Consider the following 25,724-nt stretch of genomic DNA (forward strand, 5'->3'; position numbering starts at 1 on the left):
CTTCAAGTTCCAGTTCAGAAGAAGAGGATCCAATGGAAGTCTCTTTAGACAAATCAGTGTCTCTTCATTCTGAGAAGGACAGTGAGGACACAAAACTTGAGCCAGAGTCTCCTCGGTCAAAATCTGCTTCTGCAGCAAAGGCTTCTGCTGCTGCCAAAGGCAAGCAGCCTATGGTAGAGCTTTCTTCTGGTAATGTTCCTTCATCTCTTTCTGACTGCCCTCGATTTTATTATCGTGATAATGAACGTGACTGGAATTTATATGCAAACCGTAAGTTTGAAAGTGAGAGGAACTATGATTTGCATGCTCATTGGGTTTATGGAATTGTAAAGTTTATTCAATTTCATCAATGGGAAAACACTCTCACTGGTTTTATTGGATTCATTGCAAACATTGTTAAGGATTTCTATGCTAATCTCACTGATGATTTTCTTGATGAGAATTCTAGACTATATCGAAGAGTTTATGTTAGGGGTCATTGGTTCTCTTTTTCTGAAAAGGATATTGCTCAAGCTTTGCAATTGCCCGAGAATCTCTCCAATGCAGTGATGTCCATGGATCGTGAGTTGATGCTCTCTGAACTCACAGGTGCTCGTTCAGAATTGAAACCAGGGGAGAGTCTTCGCATCACTCATCTCACTTTTGCTCATGCATCTCTTATGCGGTTTGCTCTAAGCAATTGGGTTCCTAACTCCAACAAGACCGTAGTGTCTCAAGATGTGGCATCCCTCTTATACCGCATCACTTCTGGAACTTCAATTGATTTGGCCTCACACATTCTGAACTAGATTGTCTCCTTCTGAAGAGGTAAAAAGCCCACCTTTAAACTTGTATTTCCAAATCTAATCTATAAGGTTTTATCTTCTCAGAAGAATGTGGCCCAATCACATGAAACACTTGAGCCTCCTATCAGTGGACCTACATTCCAACCCTCTGAATACTTTGATGGTGTGTTTCAAAAACGGCCAAAGGCTGGAGCTGCTGCTGGAAGTTCAAGTTCTGCTGCAGCAGAACTCCTAGAAGTCAAGTCAGAAGTTCAGAATGTGAACAATCGACTTGCAGCAATGGAAGAACTTCAGTATGAGATGTCCAAGCAATTGACTTCTTTGGTTAAACTCTACCGAGACTAAGTTGTTGTTTTTTCTTTGCTTTTGTTTGAACTTATATCTATTTTTCTTTCTTTGTTTACTTTGGCACTCCGATAAACAAAAAGGGGGAGAGATATTTATTTTTAATTTGTTTGTTGCCCAACTCTGGACCCTTTTTCCAGGGGGAGTTGTGGTTGATTAGTACTTGTGAACATATCTTTTAAAGTTAATTTGTTTTTTGGTTTCTTTGTGATATTCGATTGTGTTACTCGGGGGGAGTAGTATCTTTTGCTCTTGCTAACTTTGCCTTGCAGGTACTTTATGTTAAAAATTATTTTGTTCATTTAAAGTGCCAAAGGGTGATACGAACCACACCAACTTGTGATGAAACCCGACACCAAATATGGAACAGCCACCAAGAACAAACGATGTTGGAATGGAACCTCGACCCAATGCTTAGCGAAGCACGAACCTTGGTATAAGGAAGACGCCACAAACGAGGATGGAAATCCGTTTGATAAGTCAAGTTGAATGCCACAAGGATACCTCCTTGATAAGTTCACAAGTTTCTTCAAGAACTCTAGAAGATAAAACTCACAATTTGCATATATGATAATCTGGTTTTTACAATGGAAAGGTAGTCCTTTTATAGGACGAAAATGACACCTACAAGACCTTTGGACTTCAACATTAACACACCTAAGACCTTTGGTCTTTCCAATAAAAGCATACTAAATAAGACTCTTGGTCTTCATAATGAAAGCTCCATAATGAAGACCTTTTGACTCCACTCTTGTAACTCCCACACAAAAGAACTTGACACATATAAATGTGACAACTACGACCATATGATAAAAACGTGACACATAAAATTAAATAAAACGTGACACATATAATGAAGCTTCAAAATTCAGTCCACTTTGATGAGTATGACCAATCTTTGTTCTCCTTCCGTGTTGACCACGGTCTCTTCTTGATTTAAGACTTTGTGTACTAGGCTGTTAAGCTCTTCCTTGAATCTCTTAGCTCGTGCCCTAGTCACTGGACCCACTGGAATTGGACTTGATACTTGGTCCTTGATGTCCTCATCATTCCCCCCTTCTTTAGAAGGATTTGTCCTCAAATCTTCACCTGTATCAAATGGACTTAAATCAGAAACATTAAATGTAGCACTAACATTATATTCACCTGGCAAATCGAGTTTGTAGGCATTGTCATTGATCCGTTCAAGTACTTGAAATGGACCATCTCCGCGAGGCAGCAATTTAGAACGCCTTTGTGTTGGAAATCTCTCTTTCCTCATGTGTAACCATACCCAATCACCTAGTTCAAAAACCTGCTTGTGACGACCCTTGTTAGCCTGCTTTAAGGTATTGTTCAGTCCTCCTTTCTATGCTGAGTCGGGCCCTCTCATGGAATTTCTTCACAAATTCTGCCTTCTTCTCGCCATCTAAATTCAAATGCTCAGAAACAGGTAAAGGTGATAAATCCAAAGGAGTTAGAGGATTAAAACCATACACAATTTCAAATGGTGAAAATTTAGTAGCAGAATGCATTGCACGATTATAGGCAATTTCAACATGTGGCAAACAATCTTCCCAAGTCTTAATGTTTTTACTTATGATTGCCCTTAACAAGGTGGATAGGGTCCTATTAACTACTTCTGTTTGACCATCTGTTTGAGGGTGACAAGTAGTAGAAAATAACAATTTTGTCCCAAGTTTTCCCCACAATGTTTTTCAAAAGTAACTTAGGAACTTAGCATCCTTATCTGATACAATTGTTCTAGGCATACCATGTAATCTCACAATTTCCCTAAAGAACAAATCTGCAACATTAGATGCATCATCAGTTTTATGACAAGGGATAAAATGAGCCATTTTAGAAAATCGGTCTACTACCACAAAGATTGAATCCCTCCCACGCTTACTTCTTGGTAGACCTAACACAAAATCCATAGAAATGTCAACCCATGGTGAACTAGGGATAGGTAGGGGTGTGTAAAGGCCATTTGGTTGCACTCTTGATTTAGCTTGCCTACAAGTGACACACCTACCACAAATTCGCTCAACGTCCCGTTTCATATGGGGCCAAAAGAAATGCTCTTGCAACATAGCTAGAGTTTTAGCAACTCCAAAATGTCCCATCAACCCTCCCCCGTGGGACTCTCTAACAAGCAAATCTCTCACAGAACAATTAGGCACACACAATCTATGTTCCCTAAATAGAAAATCCTCATGCCTATAAAACTTTCCTTCAGCAGTCTTTTCACAAAGAGCATAAATTTCCCCAAAATCATGGTCAGCAGAATACAACTCTTTTATATGTTCAAACCCAAGCAATTTAGCATCAAGAGTAGAGATTAGAGCATACCTGCGAGAAAGGGCATCAGCAACCACATTCTCCTTACCTTGTTTATACCGAATGACATAAGGAAAGGTCTCAATGAACTCAACCCATCGTGCATGTCTCTTGTTGAGTTTGTGTTGGCTTTTCAAATGTTTCAAGGATTCATGATCCGTGCGAATCACAAACTCCTTTGGCCACAAATAGTGCTGCCATGTTTCTAAGGCACGCACTAGTGCATACAATTCTTTGTCATAAGTGGGGTAATTGAGGGCAGCCCCACTTAGCTTTTCACTAAAGTATGCAAGCGGTCTCCCATCCTGCATAAGAACAGCGCCAATACCAAACCCAGAAGCATCACATTCAATTTCAAAAGTGTTAGAAAAGTTAGGCAAAGCAAGTAAAGGAGCATGCGTAAGCTTGTATTTCAAAGAAATTTGAAATGCCTCCTCTTGAGCTTCACCCCATTTGAATGACACATTTTTTTTTATTACTTCGTAAGTGGAGCGGCAATTGTGCTAAAATTTTGCACAAACCTCCGTAGAAGCTAGCAAGTCCATGAAAACTTCTAACATTACCTATCGATGGAGGGGTCGGCCACTCTTGGATGGCTTTGATCTTTTCCTCCTCCACTCGAATACCTGTAGCACTTACAACAAAACCTAGGAATACAAGCTTATCGGTGCAGAATGTACACTTGCTAAGGTTAGCATATAAACTTTGTTTCCTAAGGACTTCCAAAACAGATTGCAAATGCAACACATGGTCATGCAAATTCTTACTGTAAATAAGAATATCATCAAAATACACAACCACAAATTTGCCAATGAAAGCACGCAATACATGATTCATTAAGCGCATGAAAGTACTAGGTGCATTAGTTAATCCAAAAGGCATGACTAACCACTCATACAAACCATGTTTAGTTTTAAAAGCAGTTTTCCATTCATCCCCTTCTTTCATACATATCTGATGATACCCACTTTTGAGATCAATTTTTGAAAACACACAAGAACCATGCAATTCATCTAGCATGTCATCTAAACGAGGAATGGGATGTCGATACTTTACCGTTATATTGTTGATGGCTCGACAGTCAACACACATCCTCCATGTTCCATCCTTCTTTGGAACTAGAATCACCGGAACAACAAGGACTCATGCTTTCTCTCACATGTCCTTTCTCCATCAATTCTTCAATTTGCCTTTGCAATTCCTTTGTTTCATCGGGATTGCTTCGTAGGCTGGTCGGTTTGGGATGGAAGCACTGAACAAAATCAATTTGATGTTCTATTCCTCTAATAGGTGGTAACCCATGTGGTACTCGCTCGGGAAATACATCATCGAATTCCTGCAAAAGAGACACAATGGTACTTGGCAGCGAAGAATCAAGTTGGTTAGCATTTAAAAGAGCCTCCTTATACACTAGTAAAATCATGGGCTGTTTTGTGTACAATGCTCTCTTAATCTCACTTTTGTTTGCATAAAAGTGTTGTTTTCTCTCACTTGATTCCACACTTTTCTCTCTTTTTCTCTCATTCTGTTTCCTCTCACTCATCTTTCCACTCTCTTTTTGCTCACTCAGTTTCTTTTTGTCACTCAATTTTTGCAACCTCGCTTGATCTTCATACACTTGTTTTGGTGTCAAAGGCGCTAGAGTGATTTCCGTGACGGAAAGTAAATGAGTACTTGTTGGTGAAGCCATCATGTTGTACTCGTCGATCAAATTGCCAAGGCCTTCCTAGAAGGAGGTGTCCAGCTTGCATTGGAACGACGTCACACAACACCTCATCTTCATACTTGCCAATGCGAAATGAAACAAGTACTTGTTTTGTAACCTTCACTTCACCACTATCATTCAACCATTGCAACTTGTATGGACAAGGATGCTTAAGCGTTGTAAGCCCAAGCTTGTTAACCATAGAAGCACTTGCAACGTTAGTACAACTACCTCCATCAATAATGACACTACATACCTTGTCCCTCACATGACATCGAGTGTGAAAGATGTTCTCCCGCTGCACTTCTTCTGCCTCTTCTTTTGCTTGCAAATTCAGGACTCACCTTGTAACTAGTGCAAGCATCTCTCCAGATTCTGGGCCATATTCATTGTCAGAAGCATCTTCCAATGGTGGCATGTCAGCAAGATCATCTTCACCTTCGTAATCTATTTCTCCACTTTCCCGAATCACCATAACTCTTTGGTTTGGACAACCGGTGGCTATATGTCCCCGCCCCTGGCATTTGAAACACCTTATCTCACTAGAATGAGACTTAGTTTGAGTTTTTTACCTTGAGGTGGCGTGGCTGTAGTGCATGGTTTTGGTGTAGATGATGAACTGGGTTGGTCATCCTTCTTTGGATAGTTCGACCTCCAAAGTGTTGTACTTGGCTTGTGTGTGCTCGGCCTTGATCTCGAACTTGAACTACCCTTCTTGAGCTGTCTCTCAACTTTGATTGCCATGTGAACCAAATCTTCTAACTCCACATAATGGTGTAGCTCGATTGGGTCAGAAATCTCTCGGTTCAACCCATTTAAAAACCTCGCCATTGTTGCCTCCCGATCCTCTTCAACATTGGCTCTAATCATAGCCATCTCCATCTCCTTGTAATACTCATCAACACTTCTGTAGCCTTGACAAAGGCCTTGCAACTTAAGATAGAGATCACGATAATAATGAGGTGGTACAAACTGTCGCCTCATTACCCTCTTCATTGCCTCCCATGTTTCAATAGGGCGATCTCCACTCCGTCTCCTGTTAGTGCACAACTGATCCCACCAAACAATAGCATAATCAGTAAACTCAATGGCAGCAAGTTTTACCTTCTTCATGTCTGAATAGTTGTGACAATCAAAGACTAACTCCATTTTCTTCTCCCACTCTAGGTATGCTTCAGGATCACTCTTCCCTTGAAAGGCTGGGATTCTCATCTTAATATTCCCCAAATAATTGTCTACTTGGTTCATATCTTCTCTATTCCTACCATACCTCCTATTGGTACCCGTCGACATCCTATCAACCTCTTCATCAAAAACTACTCCTTCGAAATCTCCTTCATTTTCATTCCCCCTTTGGTGTACTCTTCTCCCCCTTGGTCTCCGTTGTGCTCCTTCTTCCACCCTATTCAATCGCTCATGTATTTGCTCACACTCCTCCCTCAACAATCTCCTCATCTCCCCCATAATGGCTTGAAGTTGTAGATTTAGAACTGTAGGTTGTGGATTGTTATCACCCGTGTTTTGTGACATGATTAAAAATTCTGCAAAACAATAAAGTTAGACAAGTATAGAAAGGACCTCACTACACTCCCTCACGTGTTCCACTCAAAGAAAAGTGGTCACTCAAAGTCACTCGTGTTTCACTCAATGATGGCTTTTACCCTCAAATAAGCTCACACCTCTGCCTTTTTCCACTCTTTATCTTCTTTAAGCTCTTTGAAAACTAGTGAAATGGAGGTTCAAGCAGTCAATTCTACCCAATAAAGCAAACGAAAACCGATGAAAAAGTGGCGAAAAGTGGTGATTTTTTTTTTTTTTGGTGATTTTGGAACACTAGAGTGGGGTTTAGGCAAAAGGGCCTTTAGACTATAAGGAACAAGAATATAACAAAAAAAACTTAAGATGGGTTTCCAGACCTTTTTTTTTTTTTTTGAAAACCAAAAGCCAACCTGAATTCAAGTACGAATTAATACCAAAACGCTTCAATAACAATGCTTCCAAAACTCTTTGACACTAGAGTAAACAATGGGAACAAGGGAAAACAAATGAGTTGAAATGAAGACAGATTAGGACTTAGCAATATCAAACAGATTCGAATTTCAAGGAATTTCACAAGGACAAGAAAAAAAAAATAAGGAAAAGATTGAACAAGGAAACGAGTGTGACAAAGAAATTAACAACAATGGTTACAGATTTTAAGAAAGAGAACAAGAACAAGACTAACAACAAAGAACACGAATAGAGTTTTTTTTTTTTTTGAAATATTGAGACACTAAAAGAATAAAAAGGATAAGCCAAACCGGATGAACCTTTGCTCTGATACCAACTGATACGAACCACACCAACTTGTGATGAAACCCGACACCAAATATGGATCAGCCACCAAGAACAAACGATGTTGGAATGGAACCTCGACCCAATGCTTAGCGAAGCACGAACCTTGGTATAAGGAAGACGCCACAAACGAGGATGGAAATCCGTTTGATAAGTCAAGTTGAATGCCACAAGGATACCTCCTTGATAAGTTCACAAGTTTCTTCAAGAACTCTAGAAGATAAAACTCACAATTTGCATATATGATAATTTGGTTTTTACAATGGAAAGGTAGTCCCTTTTATAGGACGAAAATGACACCTACAAGACCTTTGGACTTCAACATTAACACACCTAAGACCTTTGGTCTTTCCAATAAAAGCATACTAAATAAGACTCTTGGTCTTCATAATGAAAGCTCCATAATGAAGACCTTTTGACTCCACTCTTGTAACTCCCACACAAAAGAACTTGACACATATAAATGTGACAACTACGACCATATGATAAAAACGTGACACATAAAATTAAATAAAACGTGACACATATAATGAAGCTTCAAAATTCAGTCCACTTTGATGAGTATGACCAATCTTTGTTCTCCTTCCGTGTTGACCACGGTCTCTTCTTGATTTAAGACTTTGTGTACTAGGCTGTTAAGCTCTTCCTTGAATCTCTTAGCTCGTGCCCTAGTCACTGGACCCACTGGAATTGGACTTGATACTTGGTCCTTGATGTCCTCATCAAAGGGGGAGATTGTAAAGTCCTTTTTTGGCAAGTTAGTTGACAAAATAATTTTTCCATTTATGGTAAGATTGTTGAGCATTCATATTCGGATTCTTACCTTATAAATTCGGTTTTTAGTTGCCCTTTTCCTTGTTAGGAAAGTTGCACTTTCAGCTGAACTTTCCTTTGTTGAAAACTTCTTAAAAGAGAAGAAATTCTCTTTTGGAAAGTTGTCTTTTTTAGGGAAACTTTGATTATTGACTTTTCCTTATTGATTTCGATTGTATCTTGATACAATCAGAATATCTAATCTGTTTTTGGCAGGAATCAAGCATTGATAGAAGATCGGACCCGGTTTTAGCAAGTTTCCCGATTCTGGTGTGATCTGCTGCATCAGCATCCGATTCTGATGTAGCAGATCGTGTTTTCTTAGGAAAGTTTTTGTACAGTTGTAGATTCGAACTTGTGGTTGTCTCTTTGGTTTCTATGTTCTATAAATAGAGCCTAGAGAGCAACCATTCGAATCAACTCTTCCAATATTCATTTTTTGCATTTATCTTTTAGAAAGAAGAGTGTTTTTTTGTTTTGCGAGAGCCTAGTTGTTCATCTAGGTTCTAGTTGTTCTATTTCTGTTCTTACTCTGTCCTAGAGGTTGTGAAGAACTACTTGACTGAACAAGAGATTGGTCTTCTGGAGAAGACTTGGTAAAGCCTTACTTCGGGAGGAAGTAAGCATTTGGTCTTCGGGAGAAGACTTGTTGAAGCCTTACTTCGGGAGGAAGTAAGCACTCACACTTCAAAGACGAAGGGAGTTCGGGCTTGAAGGTGTTTCAAGAAGTCAGATTCATAAAGTGGATTACAAAGGATTGCGGCAATACTTTAGAGGGAGTCTAAACTTGTTTAAGTCAATTGTCTTTGTAATTTTTGATACTTTATTAATTGATTTCATTCTCTGGGCGTGGGCCCGTGGACTAGGAGTGTTCGTGAGAACACTGATACCACGTATAAATCTCTTGTGTCAAGTTATTTATTTTTCTACAAATATTGTATATTCTGCATGTTCTGTTTTGCTGTAGCAGAATTACTTTCTGCTGCTGCAAACGCTTACAGTTTTTATATTTTCTTATATACAACTGACATTTGCAAAAACACGGTTTTTCAATATAGTAACACACTAAACAAACGAAGAAAGAAAAAAGTTTATAAATTGAATAATAGCTTAAGGGAAAAACACATGAACATGAATATTTTTTTGAATGGATATGACATGAATATTATATATGTATAATAGTGATAAATATAAATAAGTATTTCTTTATTATTTTGTTTTTCATGAGAATAAATATAAATAAGTTGGTGATCCTATTTTAGCTCGAGTAGTAGTACATACATACATACAGAGTTAGTCTCACCAAATTCAACTGAGTTCTCTCTCAAATGTCCCTCTCCTTGCAAGCTCCGCCTTCTTCTGCGCTCTCATCTTCTTCTATCCAGGTACTCTCTCTCTCTCTCTCTCTCTATATATATATATATATTATATATATAAATGCATGTGTGTAGAGTTCAGCAAATTTGAGTGGTTTGAGCTGATCGATACATGGACAGGGAAGAAGATTGAGCTTCTCAGATGGATCCAGACCTTCTAATTTTGTGATCTGCTACAAACTTCCCAAACAATTCCCTGTTATTCGAGCTTCTTCTGGCTCTTCTTCCTCGATCGACACTGGTTTGCCATCGTTTACTTATTTTTTATCATTTGTGATGAATTTTTGAATTCCTTGTTCTGTTTGTTTGGAAAAGTTCTCATTTTTGGTCCTTTGAATCGTTTTCTTTGTTAGGCTCGGGTAGTGAGTTGGAAGCCATCTCTACTTTCAGTGAGATTGTTCCGGACACTGTAATTTTCGATGATTTCGAGAAGTATATTGAAAATCCCTTTTAGTAACTTTCTTTCAACGTTAGTGTTTAGTTAAGGATGAAGATGAGCCTTTTCATCGATTTTTATTTGCTGGTTATTTTTGTTACAGGTTCCCTCCAACTGCTGCTACAGTCAGTTCTTCCCTCCTCTTGGGAATCTGCGGTCTTCCTGACACCATTTTTAGGGTAACTATTTTAATTTCAATAAATATGAGAAATGGATCAAAGTGAACTGATTTTATTTATTTATTTTTGTATAGAATGCTGTGGATATGGCTTTGGCAGATTCTGAGTGTTGTAAACTGGAAAATTCTGAGCTGAGGCTGTCTTGTTTTTCTAACAAGGTTGGTTTAATCATGTCCTTTATTGTTAGTGTTCTCCTGTTTCTCTGTCAAAATTGGTTGTATCATTTTAGATTAAAAAAGAAAAAAGTGACTTAATGATACTTTTACAATGCTAGTATTGGAACAGGGGTACAATCTCAAAAGACTAGAGCTTTTCAGTGTCGTAGCCTAACCCTTTGTAAAGTCATTCTTATTTACTTGCTTCACCAATGTGGGACTTTGTTTCCAAATCCACAGAGAGTGGAGTAGCCTAACACCACAGTCCTTATTACACTCCTAGAGCTTCCCAACTACACTTTTCTCTCAAGGACACAGATATAAGAGCTAATACTAAGAATACAAGTACATGAAATCACTTGGTGTGTCTGGATTGAGAAATCTAATGGGTGGTTATAACCAAAGCAGACGTTGCGTATATGAAAATGTCATCTTCCCCTTCCAGCCGTCAGTTTTCTGTAAAATTTAGTTCTTGTTAGCATATACAAACTTTTAATAGAAAAAAAAAATGGTGCTCTAACCATTAGGAAAGCATATTACTAATTTGTTTTATGTTGTAGGCTCTAGTGAATGTTGGTGGTGATTTGGCAAAACTTGTCCCGGGTCGAGTTTCGACAGAAGTGGATGCGCGACTTGCATATGACACACATGGCATCATTAGAAAGGTATTGATGTGTCTTTTGTAATTCTCATTTTGGTTTCTTGTAGTCGTATTGACGATTCTTTATTGTGATAGCCATAAGAAATGCTTTTTGAAGATGACATTGACATAATGTGCATTCTGTTTCTTTGAAATTTCATTGGAACTGTAAACTGTACATAAGGCATGGAATGAGATAAGGGAATGCATAATGAATCTGCTTCACGTCTTTGTAGTATAATTGTGCTTGTCTACGATCTTATGATTCTTATCCCTCTGATGCCAGCCAGTGCATTACTTGCTATTAAGTACTTTATCAATAATGCAGGTTCATGATTTGTTGAAGCTTTACAATGAAATTGGTGTCCCTCCTGACCGTTTGCTGTTCAAAATTCCTTCAACTTGGCAAGTAAGTTTAATGAGAAAGCATCTCAATTCCTTTATCTTTAGGTTCTCTGATAGGGAATGTTTTCATGAATGCTCATAAGTTTTGCCATCCTTTAATTTTCCCTAATTAATTGCATCTCCACTTAGGGAATAGAGGCTGCAAGATTACTGGAATCTGAGGGCATACAAACTCATTTGACTTTTGTATACAGGTTTTATATTTGTTCTAATTAATGGTTAAGTACATTACTTTCTCTTGGATAGCTTTGTCGTGGGCACTCATCATTTAAATAAATTATCTTTGCTTGTCTTCTGCCATTACTTCTTATTAGTTTCATTTTATTACTTTCTTATAAATGGTGATAGTTTCCTCATGTTTCCTTAGTTTTGCTCAAGCTGCGGCTGCAGCTCAAGCTGGTGCATCTGTTATTCAGATATTTGTTGGTCGAATCAGGGTAATATTCTACCTTGAGTTTCATAATGATCTTGTTCTTCTCAGCTCAGTTCAGTTCATGTCATTGATATGCATATATATTTCTTGTTCAGGATTGGGCTCGTAATCATTCTGGTGACCCTGAGGTAGATGCTGCTCTCAAAAGAGGAGAGGACCCTGGGATAGCTTTGGTTAGTCATAACAGTTTTGATATGTCAATTTCATAGTTGCATCTTACATGGAATTCTGTTTAAATTGCTAGTAAACTTGATTATGGCATACGCTTAGCTCAATATATTTGCCTCTTGGCTATTTACTTACTAATGTAGGTCATTATTTATTTTCCTTGTTTAAAATCTATACTAGGCATATTAGCAACTCTTATATATAGCTACTGTTCTATGCCCCTCCTTTCTATCCTATGGCCATGTTGTTTGAGTTCATTTGACTTGGATATTATTCATTATCCATGCCCAGTGCATCTTGGTAATAAAAAGCTTTAAGATACTGATGTAGTAAATTTTGTGATCTCAGTTCATTTGGTGATTAGTTTCTCACATGAGTGATGAAAGTAGTTTCGTCAACAGCAAACATGAAATCGCTTGTTTGATCAATTGATCTAGTGAACAATTTTTCATTCCTTAGTATTATTTTGTCTTTCAGGTGACAAAGACTTATAACTATATCCACAAATATGGACATAAATCAAAGTTGATGGCTGCAGCGGTTCGAAATAAGCAGGATTTATTTAGTCTCGTAGGGTAAATACATACGCCTAACCTCAGATAGTCTGTTGTAACTAGAAATTCCTGATCACTCATCTTAATTTGTACATGTTTCCCAGGGTTGACTACATCATTGCACCGCTGAAGGTATTGCAATCTCTAAAAGAATCCGCCACTACTCCTGGTGACAAGTACTCCTTCGTGAGGAGGCTATCTCCAGAGAATGCTGCCCGTTACAGTTTTAGTAAAGAAGAAGTCTGTGTTCTTCCGAAATTTGCAAATGCATGTCTGATTTAAGTTAGGCTCTTTTTTTCTTTGCTTTATAGTTAATTGACATTATCTCCTTTGAATATTAATCCAGCTCACAAAGTGGGACCAGTTGAGCCTTGCTTCAGCTATGGGGCCTGCAGCTGTGGAGCTTCTGGCAAGGGGACTGGATGGTTATGTTAATCAGGCGAGGCGAGTTGAGGAATTATTCGGGAAGATTTGGCCACCACCAAACGTGTAGACCGGTATTTAGTCTGTTGTCTTCTATTGAAATAAACAATAGTCTTTCCTGTTTTACTTTTGTTCTGCACTTTTTTCTCTCTCAACTAATGTCAAATATTCAAAATCTTTGCCATCAATCATGAAAGGACTTGAAAGAAATCTAATCATGTTTATGAAGTTATTAATTACTACTTTCCAATTACTGCTACTGACATGCTTCCCCTTATTTGAGAAGTTCTAGAACGTTGTCGTTTTATTTCATGCGTAGGAAAGGATGTTTTGTTTTAGCATTTGCCATGTTGTCGTTTTACATAGTTATCGTCGTTTGATATAGAAATTACTGTCGTTATCATTGTTTATTTTCGTTTATTCTGAATATTCTACTTTTTATCTATTGTTGTTGTTAAAAAAAAACCTGTCGTTTGCTTTCAAAATCTTTTCTTTCTCCTGTAAGTTGTAACATAAATTGGATGGTGATGAAACTAGATTCTTCAAGGAGCGTGAGCACAATTTTATCTATTCTCAGTTTTCAGTTTTTAAAATTGTGTTTTTAAAAGTGAAAATAGAAAACAGTTTTTTGTCATTTTAAAAATTTAATGGTGTTTGGCACAAATTTTTAAAAACTGTTTTTAGATTCTTTTTCTTACGAAAAAAATCAATATTTTAGCACCATACCATGACATTAACTTATCCGGGTCTAGGTTCAGGTATGGTTTCGGGTCTAAGATCCGAATATGTAAGCAAAATATAAAATATAATATGTTAGACAAAAAAAATTGTTTTTGAAAGTTGAAAACAGTATTTTGATGTTTTCTGTATTCTAGTTTTTTAAAACTTAATTTTTAAAAAACAGTTTTTAAAATTTTTTGCCAAACGACTCTTAATAGTTTTTAAAAACTGTTTTCAATTTTAACTTGTGAAGCCGAACAACCTCTTAATCTCCCAATATGGTATTCCATTTCTTAGAAAATACTATGTTTATATGCTTCTATAGCAGTCACTAGTAGAACTTTGTGTTTGCAGTTTGCTTGTGCGGTTTTCGACCAAGTTTTCGAACTCTACCACACAAGCGGTTTGAGTAATTTTTCAAGCACACCCTATAAACATCACAAAAATGTGGTGTGCTGCTGGGGAATGTGGCTGTTTATACTAATCACTAACTTTTTTTTTTTTTGTATAATTAAACATTATAATAAAATTTTATATATAATTCATGCATAAATTTCATAACAAGTGTTTAAACGAAACAATGATATTAAATTATTATACAAAATAATTAACTCAAAATTTAATAAATAATATAGTATAAAAGTATGTATATTATATATAATTTTTAAAAACAAACTTTCATACTCACATACAAATATATTACAAATAGCTGTACATAGTATGTGAATGTTTTTTTAGGGAAATAGTAGGTGAATGTTAGTTAATGCTTAATTTAAACTACATTAAAAAAATAATGGTATTAGAGCCATGATAACATTTTCCTTGCTTCTGAGAAATCCTAGTCTCATACACCATGACAATATTTTTTGATATTATTGTCTCTTCTAGCCAACACTCAACACATTCCACACCAGTATCCATGCCTCTTGCAACAAGCCCAACATTGCGACGATTTTCTGCTAGTAAATTCGATGCTTTGTATGAAGTTTGACGTACTATCAAACATTCCCTTAAGAAAACCATATCAAACTTTCTTCAAATCACGATGCCTTTTTACTAGATCAATAAAAACTCTCATTGAACAAAACCCAAAAACTTTCAAAGAATATGTCGAATAATGTAACCTTCCTGCTACAGTTAGCGCAGTGTAGTTATTCCAGAATAACTGCCCACGATTAGTGCATGCGATTTTGACCCGATCAATCTAATTCCAATTTTCCTAGTTAGCAGATTGTATTCTTCATGGGCTGGACTTAATGAGAAAGCCCAAAGGCATTGTTTAGCTGTAAACTCCCTAGTAAAGGGAAAAAGGGAAACCCTAATGTAATTCTCAAACTACTATAAGTATCCCATTAATCTTATGGATTAGGGGTTGAACTCTTTTACGTACTTTTGCTCATGCAAACATACGAAGATACATAGTGTGTATTTCTTAGAGCATTTACAAGTAAACAGATCACTGAATAAAATTGACTCGTGGACTAAGACTAGTTAATGCCCCAACCACGTAAAAAAATTATTTCTCTTTTAATACTTTATTTTCTGATTATTTAGTCTTATGTTATTATTTTTATTCTGTTTCTAAAAATTTCGAGAAACATTTTGGTACTTTCATAGAGAGAATCGAAGAAAGCAGTGAATACCATCTTTTGATTACGTTCACGTGATCATGGCTCTCACCAGAACTCAATCTGGCCTTTGTTATACCAGCCCTAGTGCTAGAGCTAGAGGTCCTGAAGACCCTCAAGAGGTAACTAGTTGCTAGCAGGGTCGTCGGGACGAAGAGATGGATCTAGACGCTCCCATTGTGTTGGCACCAAGAACGATTAAAAAAAACTCCTGAGCGTCACTATAGTGAGGCGCCAAGCACAATTGGGTAAATGTCTCTAAACGTGCTAGGAGTGTCACTATATCATAACAATTAAAAAAAACTCTTGAGTGTCACTATATATTTAGCACCATTTATATATAAAACAAATAAATGAATATTAAGAATAAAAAAAATAAAAGATATAAAAGGATTACTTTAGAAATCCTAATTTTACTATCTTATTTTTATTTCTTCTGCTTCTTCTTCTCTCTCTATCATATTCTCTGCATTCATCTCATAGCTAGGCCGGACAGGCATCTCCAGTGTTGTACCTAGAGGTAGCACCCCACGAAACTGTTGGAAATTATTTTACCAGGATCTTAGATCTACTCACAAGTATGTTTATTAACACCCTAAATATGAACTTTCTAAAACGATAAATTAAACACATATAAAGTTTAGGAAACCTTACATTGGGTGCAGCGGAATAATATGACTCCTTCCGTTCAGATATCTAGCCCTTGATTCCTTTCTGTAGCAGAGCATTATCAATATCTGAACCTGGATCTCTTTCTCTGAATCTTTGATGCTGAAACTCCTTTGCTGAATGTCTTTCTTCACGATCATCCTCACTATGATTGAGGTATTGCTTGATGTGTGTGGGCACTACTCTAATCACTAAGGATTTCGAAATTCAAAGGAAGAGAAAGAAGAAGTGGCAGCTAAAGATAGGGAGAGAGAAGGCTCAGTTTTTCTGAATCAGAAGAAGTCAGAAGAAAAGTGTGTAATTTTCCTGAAGCCTTCACTATCTATTTATAACATTCCACTAGGGTTAGGTTTGAATTATTTGGCATTAAAATAATGAAAAAATCAACTTAAAATAGCTACATAGGTGGCCGGCCATAGCATTAGTGGATTGGGCCTTGGGTTTTGCAATTTTGTAATTTTAACACCTTTTGTATCTGATTTTCTCAAAAATGTCAATTTCCTAATTCAACCATTTAAATGCCAATTCTAACTATTTAATAACTATAAATAATTATTAAATAATATTGTCATTTATCATATTTATTAATTGAACCATACAAAGTATCATAATTAACAAATATGCCCCTATAAACTCTTTCTTTACAATTTCGCCCTTACTTAGTGAAAAATTTCACAAATAGACATAGTCTAATTTGTGAATTATAATTGATTAATCAAAACCAATTACATGAGTCTTACAAGCAATATTATCTCAACTAGTGGGGGGACCATGGGTCTATATAACCGAGCTTCCAATAAGTAGATCAAGAATTTAGCACTAAAATTCACTAACTTATTAATTCTTCGTTGAATCCACGCATAGAACTTAGAATTGCACTCTCAGTATATAGAATGCTCTATATGTTCCACCATATAGACACATCATTAGTTATCCATTGTTATAATCCTAATGTGATCAATGTGTTAGGCTAAAATCAGTCTAGGATTCGGGTCATATTTCGGTTAGTTTTCACTCTTTGTTTCTAGTTTTAGGGCTATATTACGCTTGATTCTTTTGTTTCAGGTCCTCGAGGCATTTAAAGAAAGCATGTACAAGAATTGAGGAAAAATGGGGAAAGAATCGAGAAGAAAAACCAAAATTGGTGTCGCTGCCTATTCCCGTCGCGACGGGGAATTTGCCAGTCGCGACGGGAACTGGCAGAAAGTTTCAAAAATTCGAAGTTGAACTCCCGTCGCGACGGGGGCTTTGCCAGTCGCGACGGGGACCCTTATGACGGGATTTTTGGGCAATTTCGTAATTTCACGAATTTTAAAGATGAGAATTGGTTTAAATAGCAAGGGTTCGTGAAAATTAGAGAGTATTCAGAATTGGAACCCTAGAAACAAAGGAGGAGGCTAGAAGAGCGGCTTGTGGCGACCCGAATCAATTGCTTCAACTAGTTCTTTCTCTTCTCTTTAATTTTTCTATGTTCTTTTCTATTTCAATGTTAATTATGGATTTGATTATGGATGTTTTAAACTAAACTCCTATTTAGGGAGAATGATGAATGTTGTTTAAGTTTTTTCCTAGTTAATGATTAATTGTCATTCCTCCATCTTGATTATGAATACTATTCATATTTGTGTTTAATTTCCATGTGCAAGATTGATCACCTTTTACATGTTTTATGATCTCAATTCGAAATCTGAAAAGTGAGAATTGAGAATGCTAAAATTGGATAGTCTAGGTTTTGATGTGAAACGAAAGTATTTACATAGCCTTTGTGATATTTAGATTATTGCTTAATGCTGATTTCTTGTTAGTCTAATTAAGAGATTAATTAGAGAGCACGAGATTTAGAACCTAGAAGATCAGAAAAGAGCTAGGTTAATTCATAATCTGTCATTCACCTCCAGAGAAGGATAGCAATTAGACATTAACGTTGGTAACTTAATAACATGATTCGTCTCCCTATTTTCTTATCTTGATTAATCTTCCTTTTAATTTTCTGAATTGTTTTATTTAATTCATAAAAAGTATTCTTTTACCAGATAGAATCAATAGTATAATTTAGTAGTAATTAGTCCAATTCCCTGTGGTTCGACCTCACCTGTGTGAGTTTACTACTTGATTGCGTATACTTGCGTAGTGATCATAATTTTCGCAACAAGTTTTTGGCGCCGTTGCCGGGGAATTGTATAAAGATTAATATTACCCAAAATTATACTAACTTCTACTTTGGTATATTTTCTCTTGCTGATTTTCTAACTTTTTTCTTGCAATATTTTCTTGATCTATTTCAGGAATCCTAAGTGTATGCGCCGTCAAGGACAAGCAGTCATATTACCAGTTGATCCTGAAATTGAGAAAACTTGCAGGAGGAATCGAAAGAATAAGAGGCAAGAAAGAGTTTCAGCAACAGCTGAAACATCAGAAATCATGGCTGCCAATGTGAATAATAATGCTGGAAACAATGGGGGTAATAACGGTAATAATGGAGGTGTCGTGGAAGATCAAGCTAATGGCCGTAGCTTGAGAGATTACATTCTCCCTACTCTGACGGGAGTGCAGTCATGTATCGAGCCACGGCGATGGATGCAAACAACTTCGAGATTAAACCTCGCCATCCTTCAAATGGTGCGGTCTTCGATTCGGTTGGTGGCCTCCCTTCTGAAGATCCTAATCTGCATCTCTCTAACTTCATGGAACTTTGTGAAACTTTTAAAGTTAATGGAGTTAGCGATGATGCCATTTGACTGAGATTGTTTCCATTCTCTCTCAGAGAACGAGCCAAGAGTTGGTTGAACTCTTTGCCACCCAACTCTATTGCCACCTGGAATGATCTGGCAACAAAATTCTTGTCAAAGTTCTTTCCTCCAGCGAAGTCTGCAAAGCTGAGAGGAGAAATCAATAACTTCTGCCAACAAGATAATGAATCTCTCCATGAGGCTTGGGAGAGGTTTAAAGATCTGATCAGGAGGTGTCCTCATCACGGTATAGAGAAGTGGATGCTGGTTCACAACTTCTACAACGAGTTGGTTGGTAATACTAGAACTCTAATAGATGCAGCAGCGGGCGGAGCTTTTATGAGAAAGAGTGCTAATGAGGCATATGATCTATTGGAAGAGATGGCTCTAAACAACCAGCAGTGGCCAACTGAAAGGAGTCAATCTAAGAAGGTAGCTGGTGTGTTATAAGTTGATGCCATCACAAAGTTAACAGCTCAGATTGAGGCATTGACAAAGCTAATTGCAGGGCAAGCTAAACAAGCCCAAATTGTTTGTGAGTTATGTGGAGGAAGTCATCACTTTTCGGAGTGTCAAGCAGATGTGGATGATTTGCCAATGGATGAAGCTAAGGCCATTGGGAATTTTTCACAGAACAACAACAACAACAATTATGGGTTCAACCAGAATAACAACCGAAGAAACAGTGGGTTCTATCAGCAACGCAATCAGAACCAACAGTTTAATCAGCAACAAGCCTCTGGTGGAAATTCTAGTTTGAAAACAGATTTACTGCTCCAGTTTATGACTGAAACTAGATCTTCAATTAAAGACCTGCAAACTCAGATGGGCCAGCTAGCAACTCAGGTAGCAACCCGCCCTCAAGGAAATTTGCCTAGCACAACTGAAGTTAATCCTAAAGAAAACTGCAAAGCAATTACCCTGAGGAGCAGTAAGAAGTATGATGGGCCTGAGTTACCACAACCAGTTGAGGTAGATGAAGAAATAAATGCTCAAACAGTGCAAACACCAACACCAACAGCAGAGAAAGCTACTGAAAGCTCAGCACTACCACAACAGTCTCCACCTATTAGCATTGATCATCATGTGAAAATACCCTATCCTCAGAGGCTCAGAAAGTCAAGCTTAGACAAGCAGTTCACCAAGTTTCTAGAAGTCTTCAAAAGACTTCACATTAACATTCCTTTTCTTTGAAGCTCTAGAGCAGATGCCAAGTTATGTGAAGTTTATGAAGGAAATTTTGTCAAAGAAGAGGAAGATGGAAGATTATGAGACAGTGGCTCTAACTGAAGAGTGTAGCGCTATTCTACAGAAGAAACTCCCTCCAAAACTCAGAGATCCAGGGAGCTTCACTATTCCTTGTACTATTGGAAAAATTGAAGGAATTAATGCACTATGTGATTTGGGAGCCAGTATAAACTTAATGCCTTTGTCAGTGTTTAAAAGACTGCAGCTGGGTGAAGCAAAGCCAACCACGGTAACTCTTCAATTGGCGGATCGATCACTAGCTCATCCTAGAGGAGTCATTGAGGATGTGTTAGTAAAAGTTGACAAGTTCATCTTTCCACCGACTTCATTGTTCTGGATATGGAAGAAGACAGCAATGTTCCTATCATCCTGGGGAGACCCTTCTTGGCAACAGGGAAAGCACTAATTGATGTTCAGAAAGGAGAGTTAAAGCTGAGGGTACAAGGAGATGAAGTTGTATTTAATGTGCTCAAAGCAATGACCTACCCTACGGCTAGTGACAACTGTTTTGCAATTGATGTGGTGGACCAGTTGGTGGAAACAAAGACGCACATTGAAGACCCTCTTAATCTGACTTTGGTACAAGAGGAGGTGGTGGAACAAGACGGTAAGGAAGCTTATGAGTATGCTATGTGGCTCGACTCTTATGGACCGTTGAATAGAAGATACTATGAAGAGTTAGGAGTCATACCAACAAAGCCTACCCCATCTACTGAAAAGCCTCCTCAACTAGAGTTAAAAGTCCTACCAGATCATCTTAGGTATGAATATTTGGGAGAAAGTAAGACACTTCCTGTCATTGTGGCATCTTCCCTATCTTCTGTAGAGACAGACAAGCTATTACGGGTTCTAAGGAAGCATAAGAAAGCCATTGGATGGACTCTAGCAGATATTAAAGGGATCAACCCCTCAACTGTAATGCACAGAATCTTAATGGAGGAAGGAGTGAAGCCTACCATTGATGCACAACGAAGATTAAATCCACCAATGAAGGAGGTTGTCAGAAAAGAAGTCTTAAAGTGGTTAGATGCCGGGGTAGCGTATCCTATTTCAGATAGTAAATGGGTAAGTCCAGTCCAGGTTGTTCCAAAGAAAGGAGGGATGACGGTGGTGAAGAATGAAAAGAATGAACTCATCCCAACCAGAACTGTCACAGGATGGAGAATTTGCATTGACTACCGGAAACTCAACAAGGCCACAAGAAAAGATCACTTTCCACTCCCATTCATTGATCAGATGTTAGACAAGTTGGCAGGTCAAGAGTACTATTGTTTCCTTGATGGGTACTCAGGGTATCACCAAATAGCTATAGCACCGGAGGATCAAGAGAAAACAACATTCACATGTCCATATGGTACTTTTGCTTTTCGACGAATGCCATTTGGGCTGTGTAATGCTCCAGCAACATTTCAGAGGTGTATGATGGCCATATTTTCAGATCTAATAGAAAAATGCATCGATGTGTTCATGGATGATTTTTCAGTGTTTGGTTCATCGTTTGACCAATGTTTAAGCAACTTGGAATTGGTCTTAACAAGGTGTGAAGATTCTAATTTGGTGTTGAACTGGGAAAAATGCCATTTCATGGTTACGGAAGGAATAGTGCTGGGACACAAAATCTCGAAAGAAGGTATTGAGGTTGATAGAGCCAAAGTATCTACAATTGAGAACTTGCCTCCTCCAGTTTCAGTTAAGGGAGTTCGAAGCTTTTTGGGTCATGCCGGGTTCTACAGAAGATTTATCAAAGACTTCTCCAAAGTTGCCAAACCGCTATCTAATCTTCTCGCTAGTGGCGTATCTTTTGAATTTGGGAAAGATTGTCTTGAAGCATTCCAGATTCTCAAGGATAAGTTAATCTCAGCACCGATCGTGACTACACCAAACTGGGAATTACCTTTTGAAATCATGTGCGATGCAAGTGATTATGCGATTGGAGCAGTGTTGGGACAACGGGTTGACAAGGTATTCAGAACTATTTACTATGCAAGCCAAACCTTGAATGATGCCCAACTGAATTACGCTACTACAGAAAAAGAGATGCTGGCTATAGTGTTCGCATGTGACAAATTTCGACCCTACTTGATTGGCAATAAAGTGATAGTGTATACAGATCATTCCGCAATCAAGTACTTGATGACTAAGAAGGATGCCAAACCAAGACTAATTCGATGGGTTCTTCTTTTGCAAGAATTTGATCTAGAAATAAAAGATAAGAAGGGTACAGAGAACCTGGTAGCAGATCACTTGTCAAGACTAGAGCTGGAAGAAAGTCAGAATACGAAAGAGGTGCAAATAAATGAACAATTTCCTGATGAACAACTCTTTAGTGTGAGGGAAAGTCTGATGGTACCATGGTATGCTGATTATGTTAACTTCTTGGCTGCCAATATCACTCCTCCTGAGCTATCTCGACAACAACTAAAGAAGTTCTTTTCTGAGGTGAAACATTACTACTGGGAAGAGCCAATCCTCTACAAGCACTGTGCAGATCAGATAATAAGAAGGTGTGTGCTTGAAGAGGAGATGTACTCTATTCTTAATCACTGTCATGCTCTACCATGTGGGGGACACTTTAGTGGAACTAGAACAGCTGCCAAGGTGTTGCAGAGCGGATTCTTTTGGCCAACACTTTTCAAGGACGCCAGTACTTTTGTTAAGGCTTGTGATCGTTGTCAGCGTACAGGAAACATCTCAAGGAGAAACGAAATGCCTTTGACAGGAATCTTGGAAGTAGAATTGTTTGATGTATGGGGAATAGACTTTATGGGTCCTTTTCCTTCATCGTTTAGCAATCTATACATCCTATTAGCTGTGGATTATGTGTCAAAATGGGTGGAAGCTGCAGCCACACCAGCTAATGATGGTAAAACAGTTCTTCGGTTCCTTCAAAAGAACATATTCACGCGGTTTGGTACTCCCCGAGCAATCATAAGCGATGAAGGGAGTCACTTCTGCAACAAACAGTTCGAAGCACTCCTTTCGAGATATGGTGTTCGTCATAGAACTGCTCTACCTTATCATCCGCAAAGTAATGGCCAAGCTGAGATTTCTAACCGGGAAATAAAGACGATTCTGGAGAAAACGGTGCAGAGATCAAGGAAAGATTGGTCAAGAAAGTTAGATGACGCACTGTGGGCCTATAGAACAGCTTTCAAGACGCCAATCGGGATGTCACCATATCGGTTGGTGTTTGGGAAGGCTTGTCATCTACCGGTGGAGCTAGAACACAAGGCGTATTGGGCAATGAAAACTTTGAACATGGATTTAAAGGCTGCTGGTCAGAAAAGATTACTGCAGTTGGATGAGTTGGAAGAATTCCGGAATGAGGCTTATGAGAACGCTAAGATCTATAAGGAGAGAACTAAAAGGTGGCATGACCGAAATTTAGTTAGGAAGGAGTTTCAACCTGGGCAACAAGTTCTACTTTTCAATTCAAGGCTGAAGTTGTTTCCTGGTAAATTGAAGTCAAGGTGGTCGGGCCATTTACAGTGGTCAAAGTGTTTCCTTATGGAGCGGTGGAACTGAAAGGTGAAGGCCCTAATACTTTCAAAGTTAACGGGCAGCGGTTAAAGCTCTACTTGGGAGGTCAATTTGACCAAGCCAAGTCCGCCATGATTCTGGCGCCACTATGAAGATCTCGGTCAACGTCTAGCTGAGTGACGATAAAGCAGCGCTATTGGGAGGCAACCCAATCTTTTAATTTAATTTTACTTTATTTTTCTTTTGAATTTGTAGAAGACATTTACAAGTGTTTTGTGGCATTTTAATTCGTTTCATTGCACTTAGGATAGATTTGCATTTGTAATTTTACAGTAAAATCGTGAAAAAAAAAAGGCAAAAGAAGGCCACTGCTACAGAAGTCGCGACTAGGGAATTCCCAGTCGCGACTAGGCCTTTTACGAAAAAAAAAAAGGGAAGAGGTTCAGAAGTCGCGACTGGGCCATTGCCCGTCGCGACGGGGAAGGCTGAACAAATTTTCAACTATTTCTGCCAACTCCCGTCGCGACGGGACACATAGCCCATCGCGACGGGACACGATTTTCAGCTTTTAAAACCCCAATTTCACCCAATTTCACCATTTAACCTAATTTCAACCCCAACCCGATTTTCCCCTTTTCTCAGCCTATTCAACCTCATTCCACCATTAATCCTCAAATTTCTTCTCATTCTCTTCAAATCTTCCATCCAAAACACCAAAAACACAAATTTCTCTCATAAATCTTATATTTTCTTCAAAAATCACACCACAATTCACACTTTTTCACCCAAATCCGAATTTTCCACTATTCATCATCTTCAACCTTGAGTTCTCCATGGATGTGCAACAATGGTGGTGGATGAACGACATTCTCGCTTAGTAAGTCTCTTTCTTGTCAAAAATTTGATTAGTTAAGTGAGTTTTCCGAAAGTTTGAATAATTATCTAGAGTATTTGGGGATTGTGGATTTATTTTGGAGAAATTGTTGAATATTTGTGAAATATTATTGTTGTGGATTATTGTGGAACTTTTGTGATTTTTGGGAAGTGAAGAAATTAAGGGGAAGTGCTGCCGAATTTTTCCCAAAATTTTTGTGTGGTAATTTTGAAGTGTGCAATGGGTTCTAAGCGTACTAGAACGGGGCAATCGGGTGCGTCATCGTCGAAACTGCCAACACCGGCGTCAAAGTCTAATTATGAAAAAGATAGATTTGTGAGTTTGAAAGCGCAAGAAAGATACTTCGAATTGCAAAAGAGAGCTTTCATCATGGATCGAGGTATCGAATATGATGGAAATCCCACTCCGAATAGCCCATTATTCGAGACCATGAGGCAACAAATTCAGACCCGCCAATGGGAGCAGTTAGTGCGAATTCCAGAAAGAATTAATCAGACTCTGGCTCTTGAATTTTTAGCCAATTGGCCGGAAGCAGAGAACGATAGGGTACGGGTCCGCAAGACAAATGTGCCTACAACTTATACTTCTATCCATAAACTGTTTAACATGGAAATGGTGAATAGACACTACTACAAAACGTTTATGGAGAAAACGTTTGATCCTGTGGACTTGGCAGAAACAGTTAGTTTTCCGGGGTTAAGATTGCATGAGGTGGATGATGGGAACCAAATGCTTTATCGCTGTGAATTGAATCAAGTTGCTCGTGCTTGGATGTTTTTTGTGAGTGCTAGGCTTATGCCTAGTAAGCATTTATCAGATTTTCCATTGGAAAGACTCAAAATTGTTTATGCAATAATGAAAGGGATTACGGTGCCGGCTGGGGGTCTCATTCTGAATAGTTTAGATAACATGGTTGCAGGATCAACACATGCAGGGATTGGCCTAGCGGGAATTATAACTGAATTGTGTGAAGCTCATAATGTGCCACAATATCCTTATGATAATCTAGTGCAGCCACAACGAAATATTGATTGGACAATGGTGCGAAACCTTAAACCCCCGCATCCCTATGGCCAACCGCCTCCTCCACGTCGTACTCAGCAGCAAGAAATTCATGTCCCCGAGGAAAAGAACATTCCAAATGAAGAAATGCCTCAAGCGGTTCCCACTTCCACTCCCCTTGATGCGGGGATGCAACATATCCATGCTCAACTCAACTACATTATTCAGCAAAACAATCATATCCAGAGTTACATGGTGCGAAGAAGTGAATTTGATGAAAATC

At 38.2% G+C, this 25,724-nt stretch overlaps 2 protein-coding genes, 1 non-coding gene and 1 pseudogene across 3 annotated transcripts; 2 read left to right on the forward strand and 2 right to left on the reverse strand.

Moving 5' to 3' along the window:
- Positions 1–1,572: 1,572 nt before the first annotated feature.
- On the reverse strand, positions 1,573–6,618 carry LOC133038455 (uncharacterized; annotated as a pseudogene).
- A 2,813-nt stretch (positions 6,619–9,431) lies between these two features.
- LOC115716649 (uncharacterized) lies at positions 9,432–13,411 on the forward strand. Its single transcript, XM_030645496.2, has 13 exons — positions 9,432–9,686; positions 9,798–9,918; positions 10,031–10,109; positions 10,217–10,292; positions 10,367–10,450; positions 11,008–11,112; positions 11,416–11,496; positions 11,622–11,686; positions 11,860–11,929; positions 12,021–12,098; positions 12,571–12,668; positions 12,752–12,887; positions 12,994–13,411. Exons 1-13 carry the CDS (start codon positions 9,630–9,632, stop codon positions 13,138–13,140), a joined length of 1,197 nt encoding a protein of 398 aa, XP_030501356.2. The 5' UTR covers positions 9,432–9,629; the 3' UTR covers positions 13,141–13,411.
- Positions 13,412–18,960: 5,549 nt separating this feature from the next.
- On the reverse strand, positions 18,961–19,067 carry LOC115711756 (small nucleolar RNA R71). Its single transcript, XR_004010633.2, has one exon. It is a non-coding gene; the product is annotated as a small nucleolar RNA R71 (small nucleolar RNA).
- A 4,165-nt stretch (positions 19,068–23,232) lies between these two features.
- LOC133038456 (uncharacterized) lies at positions 23,233–23,589 on the forward strand. The gene has a single exon (XM_061116617.1). The coding sequence runs from the start codon at positions 23,233–23,235 to the stop codon at positions 23,587–23,589; it is 357 nt and encodes a 118-aa protein (XP_060972600.1).
- Positions 23,590–25,724: the final 2,135 nt, after the last annotated feature.

The sequence above is a fragment of the Cannabis sativa genome, chromosome 5 (genome assembly GCF_029168945.1).
Source record: "Cannabis sativa cultivar Pink pepper isolate KNU-18-1 chromosome 5, ASM2916894v1, whole genome shotgun sequence".
NCBI classification, from domain to species: Eukaryota; Viridiplantae; Streptophyta; class Magnoliopsida; order Rosales; family Cannabaceae; genus Cannabis; species Cannabis sativa.